This window comes from Cuculus canorus, chromosome 7 (assembly GCF_017976375.1).
Source record: "Cuculus canorus isolate bCucCan1 chromosome 7, bCucCan1.pri, whole genome shotgun sequence".
NCBI classification, from domain to species: domain Eukaryota; kingdom Metazoa; phylum Chordata; class Aves; order Cuculiformes; family Cuculidae; genus Cuculus; species Cuculus canorus.
The window spans coordinates 36,230,429-36,254,952 of NC_071407.1; the positions used below are offsets into that span (position 1 = coordinate 36,230,429).

General features: G+C 48.2%; 2 protein-coding genes and 1 non-coding gene across 3 annotated transcripts in view; all 3 read left to right on the forward strand.

Moving 5' to 3' along the window:
- The first annotated feature begins 1,185 nt into the window (after window positions 1–1,185).
- On the forward strand, window positions 1,186–14,712 carry CWF19L1 (CWF19 like cell cycle control factor 1). Its single transcript, XM_054072283.1, has 13 exons — window positions 1,186–1,325; window positions 1,676–1,754; window positions 3,182–3,283; window positions 3,999–4,213; window positions 6,154–6,272; window positions 6,981–7,065; window positions 7,879–8,019; window positions 9,699–9,810; window positions 11,439–11,518; window positions 12,425–12,634; window positions 13,420–13,539; window positions 14,341–14,438; window positions 14,568–14,712. The coding sequence occupies exons 2-13, from the start codon at window positions 1,676–1,678 to the stop codon at window positions 14,710–14,712; spliced, it is 1,506 nt and encodes a 501-aa protein (XP_053928258.1). The 5' UTR covers window positions 1,186–1,325.
- Window positions 13,110–13,251, forward strand: LOC128852780 (small nucleolar RNA SNORA12). The gene has a single exon (XR_008450832.1). It is a non-coding gene; the product is annotated as a small nucleolar RNA SNORA12 (small nucleolar RNA).
- A 46-nt stretch (window positions 14,713–14,758) lies between the features above and the next one.
- Window positions 14,759–24,524, forward strand: part of CHUK (component of inhibitor of nuclear factor kappa B kinase complex) — a 30,289-nt gene continuing 20,523 nt past the window's right edge. Inside the window, exons 1-5 of the mRNA XM_054072281.1 lie at window positions 14,759–14,893; window positions 14,961–15,055; window positions 18,741–18,855; window positions 20,427–20,496; window positions 24,067–24,155. Coding sequence (XP_053928256.1) covers window positions 14,771–14,893; window positions 14,961–15,055; window positions 18,741–18,855; window positions 20,427–20,496; window positions 24,067–24,155 — 492 coding nt within the window. The 5' untranslated portion in view covers window positions 14,759–14,770. The remainder of the gene's footprint in view (window positions 14,894–14,960; window positions 15,056–18,740; window positions 18,856–20,426; window positions 20,497–24,066; window positions 24,156–24,524) is intronic.

Here is a 24,524-nt window from a genome sequence, read left to right on the forward strand (position 1 = left end):
CTGGGATGGCAAACCGAGACCTTCCCTTGATGGATCCACGCCGACCCCTCCCCATCACCCTCCCGGCCTCTACACAGGCACGGCTGGAGCTGATGATCTCAAAGGTCTTTTCCAACCTAATAATTCTGGATCCTATAGGTGTCCCTGACACTGCAGGGGGGGTGGAATTAAGACGATCTTTAGGGTCCTTTCCAACTCAAACCATTCTACGATCCCACGGGTGTCTCTGCCCGCGGCACGGGTTGGAACCGGGTGATCTCCAGGGTCCCTCGCGACTCAAACCACTGAATCCGTGCTGGTGCGCGGAGGCGCTGCCCCGGGCTGGCTGCTCGACCCCCTCCCGCACACGGCGGCTCTTCTCCCCCCGCTGGAAGAGAGGGACGGCATTTCCTTCCTTTCAGCCCTCGGGAACTCTCCCCGCGCGGCTCGCGCTCAGCTCTCAGCGCGGACGGCCCGACACGCCCCGGAGGCGGCGGAGCGAGCTCGGCGGCGGCCCCGGAAGGGGCGGGAGCGCAGCGCAGCCATGGCGGGAGCGTCCCTGCGGCTGTGAGAGCCGGGAGCGGGGCGGGAGAGGGAGAGAGGGACGGGAGGGGAGGGAAGGGGAGGGGGAAGGGGCGTGAGGGAGGAGGAGGAGGAGGGAAGATGGAGAGGGAGGAGGGAGAGGGGAAGGGGGAGAAGGAAGAACGGAAGGAGAGGAATAGGGGGCATGAGGGGGAGAAGGGAGGAGGAGGAGGAGGAGAGGGGGAGGAGAAAGGAGGGGGGAGAGGGAGGAAGGGGAAGAGGGAGAAGGAGGAGGAAGCAAGGGAGAAGAGGAAGGGGAGAGGAAGAGGAGGGAGAGAGGAGGGAGGGCGAGGAGAGGGGAGAGGGAGTAAGGAAGGAGGGGGTATGGAGGGAGAGGGAGAAGGGAGATGGGAAGAGGGAAAGAGAGGAGAAGGAAGATGGGAGGAGGAGCATGAGGGGAGAGGGAGAGGTGGATGAGAAAGGGAGGAGAGGGAGAAGGGACAGGAATGAGAAGGGAGAGGGGGAGGAGGGAGACGAGGAGTAGGGGGAGAGATGAGGAGGAGGGAGATGGGAGGAGAAGACAGGAGCAGGGGAAGGAGGGAGATGGGAAGAAGGAGGAGAGGAGAGGAGGAGGAGGAGGAGGGGGGAAAGGGGAAGGGAGAAGAGGAGGGCGAGAAAAAAGTGGCTGAGACTGCGGAGGCACATGGCCAACCCTGCCCTGATGTGCCGTGTCCGACAGGCTGGCGTGTGGTGATGTGGAGGGACGTCTGGAGGCGCTCTTCGGACGGGTCCGGGCCATCCAGGCCAAGAGTGGCCACTTTGACGTAAGGCTGCGGGGGCCGGCATGGGCAGAGCCGTGGGGTGCACTCGTGGGGGTGAGGGGAGGTGTGGGGACCTGCCCATGTCCGCTTGGTACAGGAGCAGGTGCTCCCCACGCTGGGACAAGCGACAGGTGGGGAGCATGGAGGGCAGCTGCCCTCTGCTCCGCTGACACTGCAGCCTGGCCTTTACACATCTGGTCCTGGGTGCATATAAACCCAGAGGAGCCTCTTTACTGTGCCCAACAAAACTCTTTTGCAGTGGTGCGTGTTGCAACAGGGCAGTGCCACTGGTAAAGTTGTGCGTGTTGCATGTTGGGTCAAATGCCAACTCTTGCTTTGTCTGCTGTTTTCAGATGCTTTTGTGCGTTGGGAATTTTTTTGGCTCTACCTCAGAGACAGAATGGGCAGAATATCGCACAGGGGCCAAGAAAGGTAAGGAAGGCATTGTCACCTGGGATGCTGGACGCACTTCAGTGCTTCATTACAGTGTGCTTTTGAATTCGAAAGTCGCAGTTAAACAATGTAGCATTAAAGCAGTTAAACTCAGGTAGGAAAACTACACACAGGAGGGAAGGGGGCATTTGGTTTAAAACAAACCTCATTCCAGCCTCACTCTGGGCTTGGGAGCACAAAGGTGTGTGTGTCCAAGTGGCCTGGCCACAATTTGAGTACCAAGGCCTGCGCCATCTGGGTTGTCTGACATGCGCTGTTTGCAGTCAGAAGAGAGAGACAAGGATGCTGCTCTTCTCTCTCCATGCCTAGATGTCATATGGCTCCACTTCTGTTCCTAGTCTGACCTCCTTATGTTTTCAGCCTGCTGGCTGCCACGTGGGGCAGTCCTTGTTTCCTCAGCCCAGATAGCCTGAGAGAGCTGTACATAGCTGTTTACAGTGCTTTGGCTGCCAGGCTGTGGGATCCCAGCACACCTGCCAGTGTGTAGCCCTTCTTCTGCTACTCCTGGTGCTTCCTTCACAGAAATTTGTGGTTATTCCTTGTTCACATCCACCTTCTGGCTTCCAACACCAGCCTCTCAGTAGTGTGTAGCAGTGCTGTTCTTCCACTCCTTGCGTTCAGTCCCGTGGAAATAAAGGGAAAACAGAGGTGCTGTCAGGCCATTCACCTCTGCGTTTCAGCCATGGAAATCATAAAGCTTTCCAAAGGAGCAGGATTCCCACAGCCCTTGCACTGAAGACATTTTCCCGATCATGGGTCTGAAAAGTCCTCTGTGGATTTCTCTGCCCCTTTTCCACGCTGCTTTTGTGAGGGAGATGCTACCTTACATCTGTAAGAGGATTTGTAGTGTTCCTCCTTCCTCTTCAGTACTACTCTGGCTTTCGCCCCTGGCATCAGGTAGGCCAAAAAGAAGCTGGTATTTCCCATTACTTTACTATTATAGCTACCAGTTTCAGGGAAGTCAGGCAGCAAGTTCTTTTACCCAGTGAATCAGAGCCAAAGAGTCGAAAACCATCAATGGTTTGCCGTTTCTCAGTAGCCATACAAATTTAGATCGGCTTAAACTGAATCACCAGGTGTCCCTGTGCTCTAGTATTTACTTAGCACTGCCCTGGGGAAGACTCATGATTTAAGGGCTCTGGATCATTTCAGAACTGACCTTAAGTCAGCAGTGGAGTGGGTTGTCGTTAAAGCAGAGGGTATTGTCTGCTGCTGCTGCATCTGTGGGAACAGCGAGCTTGAGGAAGTACTTCAAAGAAAGGTTTCTTGTTCTGTGCTGCAAAGGAGTGGTGTTAAGGGTTGTAGGAATGGATGGGACCTGCTGTGATTCCTAGTAAATATGGACGGAACTTGTGCTAAAGTACTGGAATTAAAGCTGACTGAGGGCGTGTTGTTTTTCTCCTCAGCGCCAATTCCAACCTATGTGCTTGGTGCCAATGACCAAGAGACTGTGAGCTATTTTCCAGACGTCAGTGGCTGTGAATTAGCTGAGAACATCACTTATTTAGGTAAGGCTGCTGGTGGTTTGTGATAAGAGATGTGCATTTGCTTGGTGGTGCTTTTGTTTTCCGATCTCACTTTTTCTGGAGGTTGTAAGGTGGCATTTCATATCCTGGGGTTCAGACTGCAGTTGAACTCTGTTGAAAGACATTTACAATCTGCTATTTAAAATATGAGAACCCTGCTTTTTCTAACACTGAACTCGCTAACCAAAATATCCTATTCCCGTAGCGTGCCCATCTTTGTATGGGGAAGGTTCCTTACCTGAAGTATGATTTTGCTATGCTCTGAGTCTGTACTGGAGTAGCAGAGCTAGAAAGTACCAGCTTTTGATATAATGAAGCTGTAGCAATCTGAAAGGAAGAACTAGTTTCTTTCTTGAATGCCACCTAACAAAAACTATAACAAGTAAAGGCACTTGGAGTTGGCTCTTTCTACTTATCAAAAGCTCGTTATGAAGGCTATGGATAGATTTTTGGAAAACAAGATAGCAGTGAGAAGACTGAGGGTTGTCTGAAGAGCTGCTTCACTGTAGGCAGAGTTTGAGCCACTGGGCTAAAACACATCTTTACTGCAGTTGATGGGCACAGAAAATGAGCTGTATATAAGGATAGTTTCAGTAGAAGTAAGGCCAGGGCTGCTGAACGTGGTCCTCTGCCTATGATGTGACTAAGATCACTTGCAATGTCTCCATCTCAAGTGTGCACGTCTGTATTTATGCAGGCCGTCGAGGTCTTTACAGTGGTACTTCTGGACTGCAGATCGCGTACCTGAGTGGTACTGAGTCCCAGGAGGAGCCAGCTCCCGCCTACAGTTTTAGTGCAAAGGATGTTGCAGAACTAAAAACATCTTTGTCATCAATGCCAAACTTCAAAGGCGTGGATATATTGCTGACGTCCCCTTGGCCCAGAGACGTGGGGACTTATGGCAACAGTATGGTAAGTGTTCTATTTTCTGGTGGAATGGGTTTCCAAATGGATTTAATAAAGGATTACCTTTCTGCTTGCTGTGGGGATTTGGACTATTGGGCCATCCCTGAGTGCTTGAGAAGGCTGAGTGAAAAACGGACAGCTTCAGAGAGGAAGGACCAGTGGGGAAGGGGATTTGTGAAATTGTGTGTTTTATTGGTCCCTGTCTGAAAAATCAGAGTGAATAGCTTTCATCTGTTTAAAAATGTTACTCTGAATTGAGTTGGCTGCAGTCACTGTGAAACGATGCTGTTTGTCTCTGCTGTGGGATGCTGTGCTCTGAGCATCTTCAATACCACTTGACATGCTGTTCTTCCTCCTCTCTTTGAAACTTTTTAAGCGTTTTAGTGTTTATTTCATTAAATAAATTATGACTTATGGATCAGTCAGCTGTATGAAATAGTATGATTCTTCCTCTGTCTGGATTTTGAGGATGGTATTTTGTTTGTGTCCAGTTTTCTGTTGTCAGTATTCCTCAGCAGAAGTGACTTTCCAGTCATGAGTTCAGGTGATCTGAAGCTTTCCTGGAGAACAAAGCCATGGCAAAAATACACTTCTTGATTCCTGACAGTATTTTCTGGCATCCAAAAAAGAGATACGATGCTCAGTCTAAAAGTGTAAAGAACCCTTCCTCATCTGTCCCCCTAAAAGCAGGCCCACCGGCTTAGGGAGCTGGTGAGAAACAAGTTGTAGGGATGTTGTGGCTTAAAAATAAAACTCTGGTCCTGAAATTCCCAGGGGGGTTCTCTGTCGTACTTTGGTGTGTCATTCCACTTCCCTGGCTTCCCTCGGCAAGAATTTTTGAGAATGTTCTGACTTGGCTTAACAGAGAAGTATCTTAATAGTGATTATATTCAGATATGCGTCTTGTTGGAGTGTGTGCTTTATCACCTGAGGACAGTAATAAGTCTTTGAGATTCCCTTGTGCGCTGAAATCCTGTCACTCAAATAAAGCAGGAAGTCCTAGGAATGAACAATTAAGTATCTTGCTGTTTGCCACCTGAAGTTTCTCTTTCAGCAAAAGCGGTTGAGGAACTAAATTGCGTGGATGAGAACAAACTCCCTGGAGAGGCTGTGGGTTTCCTTTTCCTGAGATGCTTGGTAACTCTGGCTGCTTTCTTTGGGGCTGGAAGCAGCCAGCCCTCAGCGCAGACGCTTGGCTTCCCTCTGCCACGCCTGCTGTGAGGGCAGCAGGTGGGAGCATGGAGAGGAAAACTGCGTTCTTGAGGGTGCGTTAGTGCCTGTCTAGCTGCTGCAATGAAGGGCTGTCACAGATGCCTGTGAAGCTTGAGTATTGTTTCTTATGGTTTTACCTGTGACAGGTAACAGACGTAGGCTGTTTCTGAACTTCTCTCTTCCCCTGCCCTTTTCCTTCCATACTTCGCTTCTCTGTCTAAGGCTAATGGGGAAAAGACAGTACAAGCACCTTCACCCAATGAAATGGCTGGAAGTCTGCTCTTTGATTGTGGGTTTTTTTTTTGCTCTAACTTCTCAGGAATGGGAGTGGGATAAAATTATGCATCCTAAGGAAACCTCAGCTTCCGTATTCACTTGATTCATTCACAGTAAGCGTGCAGTCAGAACAGCTTGTATTAATGATTTTGATATCTGTTTGTGTTTGCCAAATTCACTCTGTGTTGCCTTGACTTCACAAGACCAAAAGAAGGAAATACAACCAACTTGGGTTGATGAAATGAGTGGATGCAAACTGTGAGTACACAGAATGGAATAAATAAGTTGACTCTGGTTGTCGATAAGAGATTACGGGCTTCTGACTTTTTTTTTTTCCCCAGGGAATGGCAACCGCTATAGTTAATCTCTACATTCCCAATATGCAGTTTTGTATCAAGCTGTTTCTTTTCACTGCAGTCTGACCAGGTTTTTGAAATAAAACTTGTATTTATTTTTAGGGTGAAATAGATGCCAAGAAATGTGGCTCCAAGTTAATATCTGATCTAGCTGCAAGTCTCAAACCCAGGTACCATTTTGCTGCCCTGGAGAAGGCATATTATGAAAGACTTCCTTACAGGTTTGTAAGACCACGTGAAATCTTGTTTATTTTCTAATAAAAGTTCAATTTTTAAAGAACACAGGAGAACAACTTTAAAATAATTTTATGAAGTCATCCAGCTCCAACACAGGGTCAAAATTGTTTCTCAGATGCATCTATTACTGCAATTCCTGCTGCATTGAAAACTCTGCCATTGCTGACAACACTTGTCTGAGCACGTTGCTGTGAATCTATCTGATCTTGGAATCTAACTAATCCAAGTTAGTTAAACCCCTGAGTTAGGCAGAACACTGTTCAAAGCAATTAAGTGCATCAGAAAAGCTCTTGTGTGGTGAAGAGACTGGTGTGTTCAGTCAAAACTATGTGTAAAATGTCTCTAGTGCCATAAGGTAGGTGTCAGAACGATGTATGCATTAAACTAAGGCTGCTGTGTTAATGTTGGATAAGATTGTTATTCTTTCCACGTGAAATACTTTAAAGGTGTTGCTGTTTTCAGACTAGTGACTTGGCCTCTTATCTCTTTATTTGGACTGCAATGAGATGTCTTTTTGGTCTGTGCAGCTGTTTGCTGTTAGAGCTCAAGAGTCTGTCCTCAGGCTTCCTTGGTTTTGGCCAAAGACCGTATGTGGCTGATGTGCTGTCTTGAGTAGGTTTGTGGAGGACATGGTTTTCCCACTGTCCTTTTCTATATTGTATCTGCCAGTATAATTGTATTTGTCTTTACAGAAATCACACAGTGCTACAGGAGACCCCACAGCATGTGACCAGATTTATTGCACTTGCTGATGTTGGCAATACAAGCAAGAAAAAGGTACTGACGCTCCTGAGTCTTTCTTCTTTTCTGAAGTGCAAGTAATAGGGCAGTAAGCCCAGCTTTGGCTGGCTAGAGGACAGTGTCAATCACCTAAAAGCTTGGCTGAGGCAGAGATATCTCTCTCACTTAAGTAACAGATACCATTTGCCCATTATGTCAGAAGGGCAAAGAAGATTGTTGGCAAGGAGGCATTGTTGCTCTTCTCTACTTGGTCAAATGGCATGTAGCTGTGAAGACTTCTGCAAACGGAAGTGGTTAGAAAGGTGCCATTCCTCCCTCTTCCCCAGCTGCTTTACGTATTTCCTGTTCACATGGCATGCTTTGAGAAGGAAACGGAATTCCGAAGGAGCCTTTACAAATCACTGAGAATAACTAACCTCTGGGAGAGGGGGGCTTTTTTTTTTTTTAACCTGCTTCTTTTCTCTCCCCTTAAGAAATTTACAGAATATTGATACAGAAGGACTGGTTACTAGTCATGAAGGCACAGGAATCAGGCCTGGTAACAAAAAAGGTCCAGGAGCTCCAGGAGGTCCAGGACTACACTGCTGCTTTTCAGAAAGACCTTTCCTTAGAGGGAAAGGAGTGATCCACTTGGAATCCCTCCATAACCTCCTGGTTGCACTGGGTGAGGGACTACTACAGGAAGTGGGTTTTCCATGTCTTGCCTTAGCTTAAACACTGATTTGCTGACTTCTTGCAGTGCTAAGTTACATGTTACCATTTCAGAGTGGCTTAGTTCACAGCTGACCTCTTTGGAATTGCAGTCATGGCAAAAGCTTCTTGCATTTTAGTCATCTGTTTTCGTTCCAGTATCTCTACGCTTTCAGCATTGTTCCAATGAGCTTGATGGACCCTGCAGAGCTGGTGAAACAGCCACAGGATGTCACCGAAAACCCTTACCGAAAATTGCAGAAGGAGGCACAGAAAACCAAAGCATCTCTGTGTGCAGAGGTACTTCTGCCTTCTCTCCCATGTGTGTGCTCTGGTTTCACTCTCTGTGTTCAAGTAGCTTAGAACACTGTTTGGCTCTAACCTTAGACTATTATCTGTCCAAAATAATTCAGAGTTCTGTGTAATCCATTTACATCAGCCAAACTGTATAGATGCATTGCATGGGAGTTTGTTAGTTTGCCACTTCTTAAGCGAGCTGTGTCCTGGGCTGCATGAGGAGCAGCGTGGCCAGCAGGTTGAGGGAGGTGATTCTGCCCCTTTGCTCTGCTCTGGGGAGACCTCACCTGGAGTATTGTGTCCAGCTCTGGAGTCCTCAGCACAGGAAGGACATGGAGCTGTTGGAGTGGGTCCAGAGGAGGCCACAAAAATTATCTGAGGGATGGAACAGCTCTCCCATGAAGAAACTCTTAAGAGAATTGAAGTTCTTCAGCAGGGAGAAGAGAATGCTCTGGAGGGACCTTATTGCAGCCTTTCAGTACTTAAAGGGGATTTATAATAAAGATGGGGACAGAGGGATCCTTCCTAGGGCCTGGGCACTGAGCTGTTGGTGTCAGCTTTGAAATTCTCACCATCACCAGATGAGTGGCTCATGTTCATCTGTGTAGAGGCTGACATTATTTTCCTGTGCAGAGCATTTTTTTTCCCTCTAAGCACTGTGGGATACTCTGCACAAGCAGACATTTGCACAGCTGTGATTGTGTATCTCAGGGTGTGTAGAGAAATCAGGTTGTGAAATCACTGCGAGGTGGAGGGAGTCCTGAGCCTGAAGCTGGAGTCAAGGCAGGCTTTACTGAACCAGTGTGTCCTATAGGAAGTGCAAGCCCTGCTCTCCAGCCTTTCTCTCAGGAGATGCACCCGGAGCAAAGAGCTGGCTTCTTCCAGCTGGCAGCATGGGTGGGCGCAAAGGTGACAGACGCCTCTGGATCCTTTTAGCTATGACACCCTCCGCGCCCCCAGCTGAGCCTTGCTCTGGTGTTTAGCCCTGGGCAGCAAGGCTGTTAACAGACCCTTCTGTCAAAGACTGGAGAGAGGCAAAGCCCCTCATACCTTTGAGCTGAACTATACAGTTGATGACAGGCACAAGAGTTTGTCATGGGGAAAACATTGCCACTGTACATACCAGTTCTTACAGTGCAAGCTAGGTTCCAGGCTGTAGTTGTGCTCCTGTGTGGGAGCCAAGCTAAGTTGCATGACCAGCCCTGCTCTTTACCATCTCCTTCCCCAGTGCTTTCCTCTGCAGCATTAATGCCTTCTAGTGGCATTTTACTTTACATTACCACCTAGTCAAGTGGTTTCAGCCTCTCTGGGAGTCTTTCAAGAGGTTACAATCTCTAAGAAATAAAGACATTATTTTGGCACTGGCTGTCAGGTGGAAAAAAGGAATTTGAATAGTCCATAAAATCAGGTAATTCTGAATGCTGAGCATGAGGCAAAACAGGAGAAATAGCAATTTGTGGCAGCTCTCCCAAAACTTTTTCCCTGTCTATGGCTGAGTATCCAGGCAGGGAGAGTCCGATGCAGTACTGGGAGAGGTCAATTCATTCTGTTCCAGGATAGTCATGCATTTTGCTGCTGCTGCTTTTTGAAGGTGGTTACACACCTCTTAAAAAAGCAAATTCTTGTACATGCTGTGACTCTGATGAAGTTATAATGGGCTTTGGTTTTCATTTTCTAACCAGGAAGAAACAGCTTGTCAGTTTTTTTTTGATTTGAACAAGCATCAGGGAAAAAAACGTCCCTCAGATGGGAAAGAGAGCGGGAACTCCCAACCTAAGCAACCCAAAAAACCCCGTAAGTATGCTGATTGCTTTTTTCCTGAGCTCTTCCCTTGAGTCGTTGGACCATGTCACACTTCATTTTTCTCAAGCTGCTGATCTGTGTATCTCATCTTGCCAACCTGCTCTATGACTGTACTAGATATGTGGGAATACAGAGGAATGACGGATCCCTTGTTTTGTACAAGCCTGACAATCAATAGGTGAAAGAAAAGTCAGAAGATTAGCAAAAAGCTAGTTAGATCTGTGGTGGTTAGTGTTGGGCTGGTGCCATTTACGTTCTGAATATGACAACACGCAGTTTGACAAAGCAGCACGTTTCCATTCAGAGAGACTGGACCACGGTGCTGATGAGTTCCTGCAACACCACTTCAGTTGCTCTGTGCTGTGAGTTCACAAAGTATTAAAGAGCAGGGAAGGGAGGAAGCCCTTCCATTACATCTGTATTTCTGTGCTGTAAATCTCATTAGAGTTTGTCTGACTTGAAGAAATTGAAATGAAATCTTTAAGGATCGTGACTTCACAGTGACAGTGTTATTGCAAGCATGTATCTTTAGAAACGTTGGTCTCTGTTTTAAAGAAATCTGGGCTTAAAATGGAAATGTAGGTGTCAGCCTTCCCGTTTGTTTCTGCAAGAGCCCCACTTGCAGTGGGTAAGACATTCTTCAAAAATGTCTTTTATATAACTCTACTTGCCTGTGTTATATGAGACTAAGTTATTCAGTTTTTATTTATTAGATTTGAAACCCTTTGCATAGTCCTTGCACATAGCAGTTCTGTGGGCTAAATTATGCTAAAACGAGCGTAGTGTCATTGCCCTGTACATGACAGACACATCCGGCTGTAATGGCCATCAGTTTTGATGAAAGAATGGAGCAGCGGGTGTTCTTGTTTCCCCTATCACTTCTGTAGACCATTTTGTGCCGTTGTGCACATTCATATAACTTCCATAGTCTTCTGGAGTTTGATGTTTTGAGAAGAGAGCCTTGTTACACTGGTTTGCTCAGAAATTAACACCAGAAATGGATATTTGGTTTCCTTCTGTTCTTGGGAGAGCCCCAGCATCTTTATTGTGTCTGCAGAGCTGCTTGTCAGTTCCTGTATGCAGCCTGCGGAGGACTGGGTGTTTGACACGAAGGAGAGGCTGAGCTTATCAATGCTATCAACTTATATTAAAGGTCACTTCAGCTATTGCAATTTGGGTATGAATCGAGGTGTTTGAATGTGATGAATAGGCCAGAACTGGCAAGTGTGTTTGACAGCTTCTGTCCTTGTCTGTACCTAAGCAGTAATTCTACCTCATTTTGATGTGTTTGTTTAAATTTGCTGATGCTTTCTCATTAGTGAGCTGTAACTATTAATTTCCTGGAATTAGTGCTCTTCAGTTAAATTAGAGCACTCATTGAGAATGGCAGTCAGCAAGGGTGTGACTGCCACCACCTCCTTTCTTGCTGGAGTTTCCCAGAGGCACCAGGTCTCTGGCCAGTTCTGCTTCCAGGAGCTGTCTCCTTCTGACATCTTCAGCACTTTGTGAACTGGGAAGGGTAGCTGGAAAGTAACAGCTCTTCTAGATCTTGTTTCATTCCTTGTTGTAACAAATAAGTCTTGTGTTAACACTTGTTTCTCTTTCCTTTCCCAATAAAGCACAGCTCACAGGGCCCTGCTGGTTCTGTCTAGCCAGCCCAGAAGTGGAGAAGCACTTGGTTGTTAGTATTGGCACACACGTACGTACCCATAGCACATTGTTCGCTACATGATAGTAGAATCATGCTAAGATATGACCATAAAATATCAATATCCAATTTTAAGTCTTAAAAAAAACCCCAAACTTGATTTGAAGCTGACTCTTGGGTTTTGTTTTCAGTTTCTTTGCATGTCTCCTACAAAAGACTTATAGATAAACTCTTTTACAAAATGAAGCATGGGCCAGTTTTGCTCTGGAGCAGAGCTGGCTTATGGTGCCAGAACACTTATTGCTGTGACACTTATTGCCCTTATAGTGTACTTAAGTTTCCATCTGGCAGAACTTTCCCAGCATGAGCTAAATGTAAACTGGGACCTGCTTTGGAGTTATGCCAGATCTCCATAGGATGATTGGTTCCAGTTTTGTTATATGTAGATTAAATAGAAGATAAGATAGCTTTAAAGTCAACATCTTGAAATATATCTGGGAGATTAATTCAGTCATTGCTTTTTTTCACTTTGCTATGTTCTATTATTACTCCTGTATCGTATAACCCACTTCAAGCTGTACAGGGACAGGTTTGTCCATGGGCTTATTTTAAAAACTGTTAACAATTTTCAAATGGATTTTCTTGTCATAGTAAGAAACTCTAGCTACGGTGGTGAAGTTCACTTGGCTGCTTTCTTGCAGACAAGGCATTCTCTGGCATTCAAAAGACACTTTTTATTTTTTTGCCCTTTAGCCGTCCCTCCCTCTTTCTCATTCTAGTAATTAATAAATTGCTAATAAACATGCCCTAATAAGTGGCATAGCAGAGAAGACTTTCTTCTTCCTGAGGCAAAATCGCTAGGCTGGAGGATACTCAGAGTGCAGTCATAGAAAAAATTTCCACAGCATGGTTAGCAAGTGTTGCTTGCAGTAACTGGTGTGTATTGTTTCACTCTAGTGCTACCTTGCCCTGGCCAAAGGTGGCTTGTTACCTGATCACGTCTTGATTTTGCCTATCGGGCACTATCAATCAGTGGTTGACTTGCCTTCAGAGGTGGTGGAAGAAGTGACCAAGTACAAGTCTGCCTTAAAGGAATTTTTCAGAAGCAAAGGAAAGAGATATGTCCTGTTTGAAAGAAACTATAGGAGTCAACACCTGCAGTTACAGGTATGGTTTTCATGTCACCATGGAAGAATATAAACTTCCACTCATCTGGAAATGAATTGAAAGGGAAAGCTCACCTTCCGATTTCCCTGTTTATTCTGTGCCTTGCCAGAGTATGGAGAGAAGTCATCCTTCCCGTAGATACAGCCAGAACAAAAATAAAATCAAAGTGCTGGTTCTGCCATAGTCATTTAATTGTTCCTGTTGCAGCAGCGTAGCATTAGTTGTGTTGAGTGGGTGAAGAAGACTTTCCTGCATGGAACTGATTAGGAAGTCTACAGAGTTTTCAGATGGGTTGCGAGAGACCTTGCTGTAACTCATCAGCTCACAGTGGCACACAAACTGTGGTGCTCGTATTTGCAACCAAAGTAGGTTGAAAATCTAAAGGTGTGTGGAGAACTCGGGTCATTGTCTACCAGGACCAGCCTTTTGATTTCACCATTTTTTTTGGTCCTTGTGTGTCAATCATTTAGGTGGCTGTTGTGGTGGTTTCTGTATTTGGCGGTTCTGTAGCTGTAACAGAGCGGCCCTAAGCCACCACAGAGATTAGAAAGGAGAAGGCTGTGCTGAGAACTTTTTCAAGCTTTCAGTTTTCAGCTTTTTGCTCAGCTCCTACAGAACAAGTCTCATAAGTTTAAGCCTGTATGGACAGGTGCCCACCTGTCTTGTTTGATGATGCAGAGCAGTACTGAGGAGCACGCTAGCTCCAGTGATGGGATGATTGCTTTCTGCAAGTGATTTGTGTAACCTTGTCTTCTTTTTTATGGAAATGTTGTCCCCCTCTTCAGGTGATTCCTGTTCCGTTGGACCAGTGTACTTCCCAAGACATTAAGGAGTCCTTTATTGCACAGGCACAGGAACAACAAATTGAATTATTAGAAATCCCGGAGTACTCGGATATCACGCAAGTATGAGACAAGATTTCACCTGTTGTTTACTTTCCTTCTGTCCTGTCTAGGCTGCTGTTTACCTCTGAAGTCATTTAATGTGGTAGGGTTAAGCTGTTGGAGGCAGACCACGGCAGACTTGATTTGGTAGATGTGCAAGACTGTATTCTGCTCAGGGTGATGTTCCCATGAACAACGGATGCATTGCTTACACGATAATTATTCCAGCTATGTGTCGGGCTTGCTAAATTCATTCCTTCTGCTACCAAACACCAACCCTCTTTTAGTGCTGCTGCATGTGAGCTAGTCTTGTCACTTGGACAAGAATTTGCAAAGAATCTTTCTGTTACATCAGAGAAATAAGTTGGTAATGACTTTCTTGTGCTTACAAGGAGACCTGATCTGCGGCAGGAGCCAGAAATACCATATGTGCCTGCTTGTCTCTTTCTAAGCCATTGCAGCTATTGATACCCTTGTTGGCAAGCATAGACACTGATTTCACAGGCAAGAAATGTGCCTGTAGCTTCTTCACAGGCTTTCTTTCTTCTAAAAATGTGCATATTAGTATGGGGTGACTTGGCTCAGGTTAAGAACGGTGAGAACCGCTTGGCCCTCTCCTTTAATCATCTTGTAGCGGTAGCTGCATAATTCAACCACAAAAGAGATTACAGCAGCCCCCTCGACTGCTAATCCCAGCAGAAAGCAATCCACCGCTTCCTTCGGGCTGCGGCTCGGCGCCCCCGGGCCGCTGGTTCGTTGGGCCGAAGGCTCTGGAGCGGCGGAGCCCGTTCCCCGCGCCTCCCGCCCCGCCTCTCCCAGCAGGTGGCGCGCCAGGGGACGCCCTACTTCTACGTGGAGCTGGACACGGGAGAGAAGCTCTTCCACCGTATCCGCGGCCGCTTCCCGCTGCACTTCGGCAGGTGGGTGACACCCCCCCGCGCCGCGGTGCCGGCGGGCGCTGCCGGTGCTGCAGGCGGTGCCGGTGCTGCAGCCGGCGCCGCTGCCGGCGGCGGTGCGGGCGGAGCCGGCGGTGACGCGCTGTGTTGCAGGGAGGTGCTGGCGAGCGAGGCGCTGCTGGCGCTGCCCGAGCGCTCGGACTGGCGGAGCTGCGCGGCGGGGCGGGAGGAGGAGGCGGCGCACGCCCGCGCCTTCCGCCGCGACTTCCAGCCCTTCGACTTCTCGGCGCGGCCATGACGGCGGCGCGGGTGTCGCGGCAATAAAGGCGGAGCCGAGGCCGGCGCGTGGTGCGGCGATGGAGCGGGCTCCCGGCGGGGCGGCGCTGCGCGGGCAGCCGGCGGGCAGCTGCGGGCCCTGGGAGATGCGGGACCGCCTGGGCACTGGCGGGTTCGGTAACGTCTGCCTGTACCAGCACCAGGTGGGGCGGCGGCGGGGGCCGGGGCGGGGCGCGCGGCGGCCGCGGCTGACAGCGCCTTGTCCCGCAGGACTCGGGCGCCCGCGTGGCTGTCAAGTCCTGCCGCCTGGAGCTCAGCGTCAAGAACAAAGACCGCTGGTGCCACGAGATCGAGATCATGAAGAAGTGAGTGCGGGCGGGCCCGGACGGCAGCCGCCCCCAGCCGCGGGGCCTCGGCACCCAACCGGAGAGAGTGCAGGGACCGCGGGCCTCGGCAGCGACCCGGCGGGGAGGAGGGCTGGGCCGTGCGGACAGCCAGGGCGTCAGCCCTGAACCGCTGGGGACGAGGGACTGGAGTTTGGGGACAGATGGGGCCTCAGCCCTGAGCCGGCTGTGATGAGGGGCCACGGCCCTGGGCCACCTGGGATGAGGGTGTGGGGCCTGGGGACAAAGGGGGCCTCGGCTCTGAACTGTACACAGCGTGGGGACTGCGAGCCCTTGGCCCTGAACCAGCTGGGATGAGGGACTGGGACCTGGGGACAAGCAGCGCCTCAGCCCTGAGCCACTGGGGGTGACGGACTGGGCTTTGGGGCAGCTGGTGCCTGGGGACAACAAGGCCTTGTGCCTGAACCGCCAAGGGGTGTGGGCAGCTGGGCCCCTGACCCTGAACTAGTTGGGGTGAGGGACTGGGGCCTGGGGACAACAGGGGCCTCGGCCCTGAACCGGACACAGCACGGAAACCTTGGACCTGAACTACCTGGGATGAGGGGCTGGGGTTTGGGGACAACAGAGCCTCAGCCCTGAACTGCAGAGGGCACGGGGACAGCCAGGGTCTTGGCCCTGAACTACCTGGGATGAGGGGTGGGGCATGGGGACAGTTAGGGCCTTGGCCCTGAACTGGCTGTGATGTGGGAGCAATGGGGCTTTGGCCCTGAACCACCTGGGATGAAAGGCTGGGGCTTGGGGACAGCCAGGGCCTCAGCCCTGAACTGGCTGGGGCATGGGGACAGCGGGGCCTTGGCCCTGAACCGGCCAGGGTGAAGGACTGGTCCTGGAAGCAGCCGAGGCCTTGGCCCTGAATTGGTCAAGGCGTGGACCAACTGGGTTGAGGGGCTGGGCTCAGGGACAGCTGGAGCTTCAGCCCTGAACTGACATGGGCGTGGGGACAGCTGGGCCTTGGCCCTGAACCACCTGGGATGTGGGGACAACGGGATTCTCGGTGCTGAACTGCGTGGGGTTTGGGGCTAAACAGGTCCTCGGCCCTGAACCACCTGGGATGAGGGACTGGGGCTTGGGGACAGCCAGAGCCTTGGCCCTGAACTACGATGAGGATGCAGGGTCTGCGTACAGTTGAGGCCTTGGTGCTCATCCGGCTGGGGCTTGGGGACAACTGGGGCCTCAGCCCTGAACCAGAGCACAGGGGCAGCGGGGCGTTGGCCCTAAAACAGCAGAGGCATGGGGACAGCCGGGGGCCTCAGCCCTGAACCAACCTGTCAGTGTGAGGGACCAGATGTCAGGACAGCCAGGGCCTTGGCCATGGACCATCTGGGGCATGGGGAAAGCCTGGGCCCAGGCCCTGAACCAACTGGGATGAGGGGTCAGGGTTTGGGGGCAGCCAGTGCCTCAGCCCTGAATGGGACACAGCACGTGAACTACCCAGATAGCATGGGGACAGTGGGGCGTCTGCCCTGAACCACCTGGGGTGAGGGGCTAGGGCTTGTGGACAGCTGGCGTATCAGGCCTGAACTGCCCCGGGGTGTGGGAACAGCTGTGGCTTCGGTCCTGAAACACCTGTGATGAGGGGCCAGGGTTTGGGGACAGCCAGGGCCTTAGCCCTGAACCCGCTGGGGAATAGGGGACAGCTGGGACCTCAGCCCTGAATGGGACAGAGCACATGAACTACCTGGGCTGAGAAGCTGGAGTTTTGGGACAGCTGGGGCCTGGGGACAGTTTGGGCTCAGCACTGAAACAGACAGAGCATGGGGACAGTGAGGCATTGGCCCTGAGCCCCCTGGGATGAGGGGCTAGGGCTTGGGGACAGTGGAGGCCTCAGTCGTGAAGCAGCCTGGGCTCGGAGACAACTGGGGCCTCAGCCCTAAACCGCCAGGGCATGGGGACAGTTGGGGCTTCGGCCCTGAACCAGCTTGGGGACAGCTGGCGTCTTGGCCCTGAACTATGATGGGGGTCCGGGGTCTGGGGACAGTTCAGGCTTCAGTGCTGATCCAGCCAGGGTGTGGGGACAACTGAGGCCTCAGCCCTGAACTGCCCAGCGTATGGGAACAGCTGTGGCATCCCCTGAACCACCTGGGATGAGGAGCCAGGGTTTGGGGACAGCCTGATGCCTCAGCCCTGAACCTGTCAATGTGAGGGTCCAGGTGTGGGGACAGCCAGGGCCTTGGCCATGAGCCATCTGGGGTGTGGGGAGAGCCTGGGCCTGGGTGATAAAACAGACAGCGCGGGGACAGCCGGGGCCTCGGCCCTGACTGGCCAGAGCATTGGGGTAGCTGAGACCCAGCGGCCTTGGACCATCCAGGGTGAGTTGGCTGCTGCCTGACACCTAGTAGCCCTGCACTGGGTCATCTGTCATCCTAAGATGTCCAGGCATATTTCCTCTGGTGATGTCTTGGGACCTAGAGACAGCCCTCTTGTGCGGCCTGTGCTGTTTGTCCATCTCCTAATGATACCTAAATTCCTCCAAACTCACACTACGTGATGCATTGAGTTTTAATGTGATGACATGAGAACACCTGCATGTTCCCATACTGTGCATCATGTTCATCTTTGATCTAGCAACCAGGGAGCTAAGAATTGTGTTTTTTCTGTCCCACTCCCAAATGTACACATGAATGTCTCCTAATGCTTTCTCATGAGACACTATGTACTATACACTCTCCCAGATGTCACTCTTGAGTGCCTGTGAAGCTTAGCTGGCCAGGTTTGTCCTCACAGGCACAAGCAGTAGCTCTGGGTGTTGAGGTCTCACACGGCTATTCCCTTGTCCTGAGAATTCTTCCTCCATTTTGGGAGAGCTCCAGAAACATTAAATGCTTTGTTCCGCTTGTGGGAGTGGGGACGGCACTCAGTTTTGTTCTGAGTTGTCCTAGCCAAGGTCTGCAGTGCTCCTGCTGCATAGAGCTTTACTGAGGTCCTACTCTGCCTTCTTGTCACCCTTGGCTGCTCACTGTATGTGCTGAAACTGGAGGAAATCACTTGCAGGCAACCTGAGTTTGTAAGTCGGTGCTTGGTGATTATTGTTCTTGTTAGTGTTTTCACTATGTTCGTTGAATACAAGCACTGAGTCGCACAGGTACAGCTGCTTTTGTGGTGATTTGCAGAGGCTTTGGAAGGTGTATGCAGAAGTACTTTGTTTTCCCTTCCTTCTGGATGTGTCTTTTATTCCGAGGAGTAAGTTATATTAGAGACAGTTCTAAAGCAGCTGTTTGAATTCAGTTGCAGAAATGAAACCTTCCCCATGCATGTGGATTTGTCATGCCTTATTTCACCTTTCTAGTAGAGTTAAGCAAGTGTTAACAGATTCCTATGAAGCCTTTGGGCCAGTGGGAAACTGTCCCACAGGCAGGACATAGGTAATAACTTTGTCAGGAACGTGCAGAACTTGAGCCTAGATCCCCCGCATTAAAAGTCCTGTACCTTGACTTTGAGATGTCAGTTCTGGTTTGCATGTTCCCAAAGCATGGATTTTATGCATTTGGATACTGGTAAGTACTACTTAAAAGTGTATGTTTCTCAGTGAGGAATCATTTGGGGAACAGAAATTACCTGAAACATAAAACAAGGTTGGTTGGCAATCTGTTGTCTCATTCTTCCAAAAGAGAGGTCAGAGTTCTTATCCAGTTTTCCATGTGCTTAGGTTGAACCATCCCAATGTAGTAAGAGCCTGTGAAGTTCCCGAGGAGATGAACTTCTTGGTTAATGATGTTCCTCTTCTAGCAATGGAATATTGTTCTGGAGGTGATCTCCGGAAGGTAATATCTGCTTTGCAATATGTAGCAAAATAAGTGGAGCTAAAGCTGCTTCTGTAACTGTTTGTCTGTGAAACCACTTATGTTCTGTGGCATTTTTCTTTTTAGGTACAGATGTGGGGAAATAAATGTAAAGTGGAACAAAAACACGTGTAGGAAATGAGGCTTGTGTTTTTGAAACCAGAGGACAGAGAGCAATCAGGGGCAGATACTATTTTATGCTGAAGCAGTGTCTGCTTTCATGGAACTGCTTTAGCATTAATACAGCTTTTTATAGCGTAGATGCTTGTACCAAGCATGTTTGGCTTTGCTGCAATGAGTCTGTATCTATTTAGAGTCTGGTCAGTTTTTGTTGCATAGATGCTAAGACAATTTAGGAAGTAGCATGCTTCATTTAATTTGATTACATGTAATGCTTTGTTCCTTACAGGAAAAGAAAGATGCATGTTTTTTTTTCTTTCTAATCCTGCTCTTTAAATCTTTCTCTTACGCTGGCTTGGCACCATTTGTGTTTTGCATTGCTACAAATTTCTCATTTCACATCTGCAGTCTTCCATAAAGTCTTGAAAAGCATCTTTATGCTTTTTATGCTTGTGCTCTTCTAGGGTAGTGTTGTGGACTCTGAGCTTGATTTCTGACTTTACCCCCTCCTCGTTTTTTGTTTAGCACATCTACACAGAATGTAAGGAGTGAGATATTGAAGTTTGACTTCTCCCCCATAGAGGTTTGACTGCTGGTTGTGCCTGAAGTGTGAGAGGCAGGCAGGCAAAAACATCATGGGAGAGGTGACTGTAGTGCAAGAACCTCAGTCATCTATAAAAACCTTCAGTGTAGTGATCAAAAAATCAGATCACATGTTGATTGACTCTGGCAAATTACTGAAGCTACTTATTGACCAATCATTAAAACAATGATTAGGAGGAGGTTTCCTCTGATGCTTCTACCACACCTTTCACTAGAGGAGGAAAATTCGGGGCAAGGGAGAGGAGAGGGGAAGCAGCACTTCAGAGTGGAGGCAGGATTGAGAGTTCAGGTTGTAGTCTGTGCTGTGCATGCTTCAGTGAGCCGCAGGGCAATGACCTGCGTGCTAGAGTGTCAAGCTTCTCATAGTGGGAGGTGAGTCAGAAAGGAGACAGTGTCCCAGGGCAGAGCAAGACAGCGATCAAGCATTTCGAGCTGAAGAGGGTGACTTGTGTGGAGTGGGGCAGCGCGTGGCAATAGGACTGTTATCTTCCCTTCAGCAGATGAGGAACAAGCAGATTCCAGGAACCTTGGAATCCCTGTTGCCTGCAGCCATACAGCCCTACCTGTGTCTCTTGCCCATTTGCTTTCTGATAGCTTTCATGCATTCTAGCAGCCTAAATCTTCTTTTAAACCCAGTCTCTGCACAATGAATTTTCGTTTTGTCTGAGTTGTTTTCTTTCTCCCCCATGCTTTTATTTCACAAAGCCAAATGCCTCATTCAACTCTATTTGAAATGTGCTGTTTTCTGTGTCATGTCAGCAGGGGATGGAAGATGTTCTTTATTGTTAACTGTTGCACTGTGGGTCTAAACATATTTTTCTTTACTGTAGTTGCTAAACAAACCAGAAAACTGCTGTGGACTTAAAGAAAGTCAAATACTTTCTCTGCTGAGTGACATTGGTATGTAGTCGAATACCCTTCTTGTGTTTTGGGGATTTTTTTTGAGGGGGGAGGTATTAGGTATAGTGGAATTTTGATCTTTCAAGAGAGAGACTAGCAAGAACAGAGCGTTAAAACAAATCAGGTTTCTATTCTGGAGGAAGGAATTGGTATCCCTGCTGATCACAGAGTCAAGAAGCTTGCCTTAATGATGTGTCTGTGGAATGGACTGGAAAAGCTGTGTAGCGATCAGTTGTAGGTAGCTATGACCTTAACACTTTGGTTTGCTATGGTCACCATTTTCCGTTCAAACTCCATGTTTGTGGCTCTGGAGATGCCCAACCTTGTGTCAATTGAAGGAGTGTAACTTTTACAAGCCAAAAAGCAAGAACTGATATGAGAAATGCCAAAGTTGCCCTGTGTAGATTTTGCTTAGACAGGAGGGAAATTTTGTTTGTTCGGGATGACAGTACAGGGGAGATGATAAACTGGAGTGGAGCTGACAACATAGCAGAAGGGGAAGCGAACTATGCCGTGGCTAGTCCGGCAGTCTTCTGGCTAATGATTTGCTCTCAACTGAGGGTTAATTAGATAGGGGATCCCAAAATAAGTGTGCCTCAATGTTGAGAAGTTTCTCATTTTGGAAGAGCAGTTCTGCAGGTCTGCATTAGAGTATTGGCCAGCACAGTGATGGAGAATATCGTCTCCTTTCCGTAGCACTGAGGAGGCTACATCTCATAGGGAGGCACTGGAACAGGTTGCCTGGAGAAGTCGTGGATGCCCCATTGCTGAAGGTGTTCACATCCAAGTTGGAAGAGGCTTTGAGCAACCTGTGATCCAGTGGAAGGTGTTGGATCTGGATGATTTTTGAGGTCGCTTCCAATCTAAATGATTCTATGGTTCTATATCTGGCCCCAAATTCCAGAGGGATGTGGAGAAACCTGGCCAAGGCACTATATAGGCTGCCCAGGGCCTGGAGTACCTGACTTAGGAGGAGACAGGCTTGTGAGAGGCTGAGGAAGGTCTGAAAGCATCCTTTGGCTATAGAAAGATCAGATGCAAAGGTGGTGGATGGGATGTAACTCTACTTGCTGAAGCACAAGGCTGGACAAGAAACCTCCTTTCCCACCAATACTGCTATTGTGCTGCATATGGCCCTAGTGTGGGTCCCAAGGCAGCCTACAGGGAGGCAGAGCGATAACAAAATAAGAATTAGCCAGACATCCACTTGATCTGTGTTACAGAAGGTGTCTGATATTGTGTAGATTTCAGATTCTGCAGTTTGGAAAGGGAACAGGCAGCAAATCCATACAGGATGGGAGCGGCCCAAGGTGACTACAGTGCTCATTGGGAGCAGCTATACATTTGAGTGCCTACTTTAAAGCCATTTCCCAAAGCTGTAGTAATCCAAGGAAATCATTCTGTCGCACAAACTTGATGGTCTGCAGAAATGTTACATCAAATATCTGACTTTTAAGACTGTTGAGCTTTAGTTGCTTGTTGCCAGATTCTTGACTGCCGAGAGCACTGTAAGAAAATAAAAGATGCGAGACTGAAACCTGGCCTCCTTGTCAGTCGGCAAGTGCCAGCTCCCTGGATGCCCTGGGGAGGAGAAGTCGTCTGATTGAGGATGATACTTACAGATGGTTTCTGTAGTCAGTAGGCCTTCCGGGAGAGCTCTTCAGTAGACTTCCTTGGTTTTTTAGTTCTCTTATAGATAATCAGCCTGTACTTGTAGAAATGGAGCTGGTTTGGACATGAGAAAGCATTTTGGATGTATTGGCCTGGGATTCTGTCCTTTTAGTGCTCGGAGGGTTTGCAGTTGAGGTCCCAAACTCAAGTGTAACTCTGCGTTCCTTCGTCCTTGTTCACCTTCCAACTGCAGAATGTGGTCTGTTGTCTTCATAATGAGTTGAATGGCTTTGGCCTATGTTTGGCAAAGATTTAAAAATGCAGTGGAGAAGAAATGCAAGTTGGCAGCTCTTAAATGTATGAATGACTGGTAAATCAGTGAAGGCTGGGGACTTTCTGCCTGATGGGAGCAAGTGTTTGAACTGTAGATGAGGCATGTTGGTTGAATGTCTCTCTTGAATAACCCTGTAAGGAATTTACAGGCATGGCTGGTTAGAAGTAGACTTTATACTCAGAATACCTTTTGCAAGGAAAAGTTTAAAATACCCCATGATGGAGATAAGAAAGTACAATACCTGCCTTGGGCCTATCATAGGACCTTTTCTTTTCACTTGTGTGTTTCCAAGATAGAAAAATCATGAGTTAAAAAAAAACACTCAAATTTTCAAAGTCATGTTGTGTCTGTGTCTGTGCATATATGGTAGATGCTTGATAATTTTTTTTTTTAGCAGCCGATGTTGTTGTTTGGATAGACCGGTAATGAATTTTCCACTTCCCACAAAAGAAATCCTGCCTGTTTCTTTTTGGTTAGTGGCTCCACAGGCAGTTCAAGTGTGAACTGTTTCCATAAGGCAAAGTCCTGCTCTTTGCCTTTTCTTGGGTGCGTACTCCCATTCCCTCCGCTGTTGCTGCCACTCCTGTACCCAGATGAAGAGCAGGTTCTGGAAGCCATCCTGGCTAAAACCTGAATTTTTTCCTTAGTAGTTTCTGTCTGGATTCAGATCAGTAAATACCTGTGCTGCCATGGAAATTGCATCTGGAAAAGGAGAGGCTGGGAAACTGTGTTCCCTTTGGGGACAGTCCCCACATAGGTTGGCTTAAAGCAATCACAGAATTTCACGTTTAGCCGTTTAGCAGTAGGAGTGTCAGAAGTGGTGCTACTTTGAGTACACCAGTCGCGCACCAGCAGGGGGGAAGCCTTGAGACTCCATGTTCACTGTTGCTAACACTGACTGGGGCATTGCTGGTGGCACTTTGGTCACCTGCTCCATTCAGCGTTAATCAGAGGCTGCCTGGGAATTGTTTTCTGAGTCCAGCCATGTTTCTGCTTCATCGCAGCTGGGCAGTTTGTTCCTTGATGGGGTGGTTTGTATTGCAATACTTTGACAATGGTAGAAATTTACTAGAAGCTCTGTAAGCCACTAGTAGTTTTAGGCAGTAGTTTCAGGTCAAAAGGAAACTCGTTTAAATTGATAAATTAATTTAAGTGCTTTCATCAGCATCTTGCATAATGTGCTCACATAAATGAGTAGGTTGTTTTGTTATCTTGTGTTAATTTACCGTGATCTTAGGCTAGAGGACATGCAGAGCTGTTTCACGCTGCCTGCGTGTTTTGGAGACCTGTTTTGCTTATCGTCATGCTGTGGTTCATTTTGTAACTCTACAGACTGAGAACTCCTCAGCTTCTTCTTCTCTTGCCTTACAGGCAAGTTGTGACCTGTGGTTCTGCCACGAGGTCTGAACTCTGTAGTAACCTCCATTTATGCAGAGCAGAGGAACAGAGCTAGTTCAGTCCTGGCATAAATCTGACAGATGTTTTAAGTCAATAGTTCTGAGCAGTGGTTTATAATGACAATTTCTTTATTCCAACCCCAAAGTCAGGGATATTAGATTTTTATCAGATGTGTCTTTAATCAATGTGAGTTTATTTTCTGTTAAGTCAAACACATTGTCTTTCAGGGTCTGGTATCCAGTATTTGCATGAAAACAGAATTATACACAGAGATTTAAAGCCTGAAAATATCGTTCTTCAGGATGAAGGTGGGAAGGTAAGTCAGGTGGCATCTGTTGGTGGTGTTTCCACTGTCATTTCTGGAAGTTGTCAGCAGCTTTGTCTTGCCTGAAAGAAATAAAAGAGAACAAGCAGTTGTGGCATTCAGCTGAGCTGAAAACTGCACTGTGAATTTCCTGGAAGTTTACATTTTGCTTATTCTTGTCATTAAAAACAACTAACTTTTCCTTCTGTTCAGGAACCCTGCCTGCAACAAAATTTCCAGATAAAAAGCTATGTACTCTGTTTGGCCAAGGTGTAACTGGCAAGGTGCTTTAAATAAAGTGGACTCTAAGTAGAGACAGATGTACCATGCCAGCTTATGTGGTGCAACAGCAGACCTTACCACTGTCATGTATTGAAGCTT

Bases quoted from the DNA above. Each gene is read 5' to 3' on its own strand.
- CWF19L1 (XM_054072283.1), top strand. From the start codon at position 1,676: ATGCTTTTGTGCGTTGGGAATTTTTTTGGCTCTACCTCAGAGACAGAA. The intron at 9,811-11,438 runs GTAAGTATGCTG...TTCCCAATAAAG, and splicing joins TAAGCAACCCAAAAAACCCC to CACAGCTCACAGGGCCCTGC. The intron at 13,540-14,340 runs GTATGAGACAAG...CTCTCCCAGCAG, and splicing joins AGTACTCGGATATCACGCAA to GTGGCGCGCCAGGGGACGCC.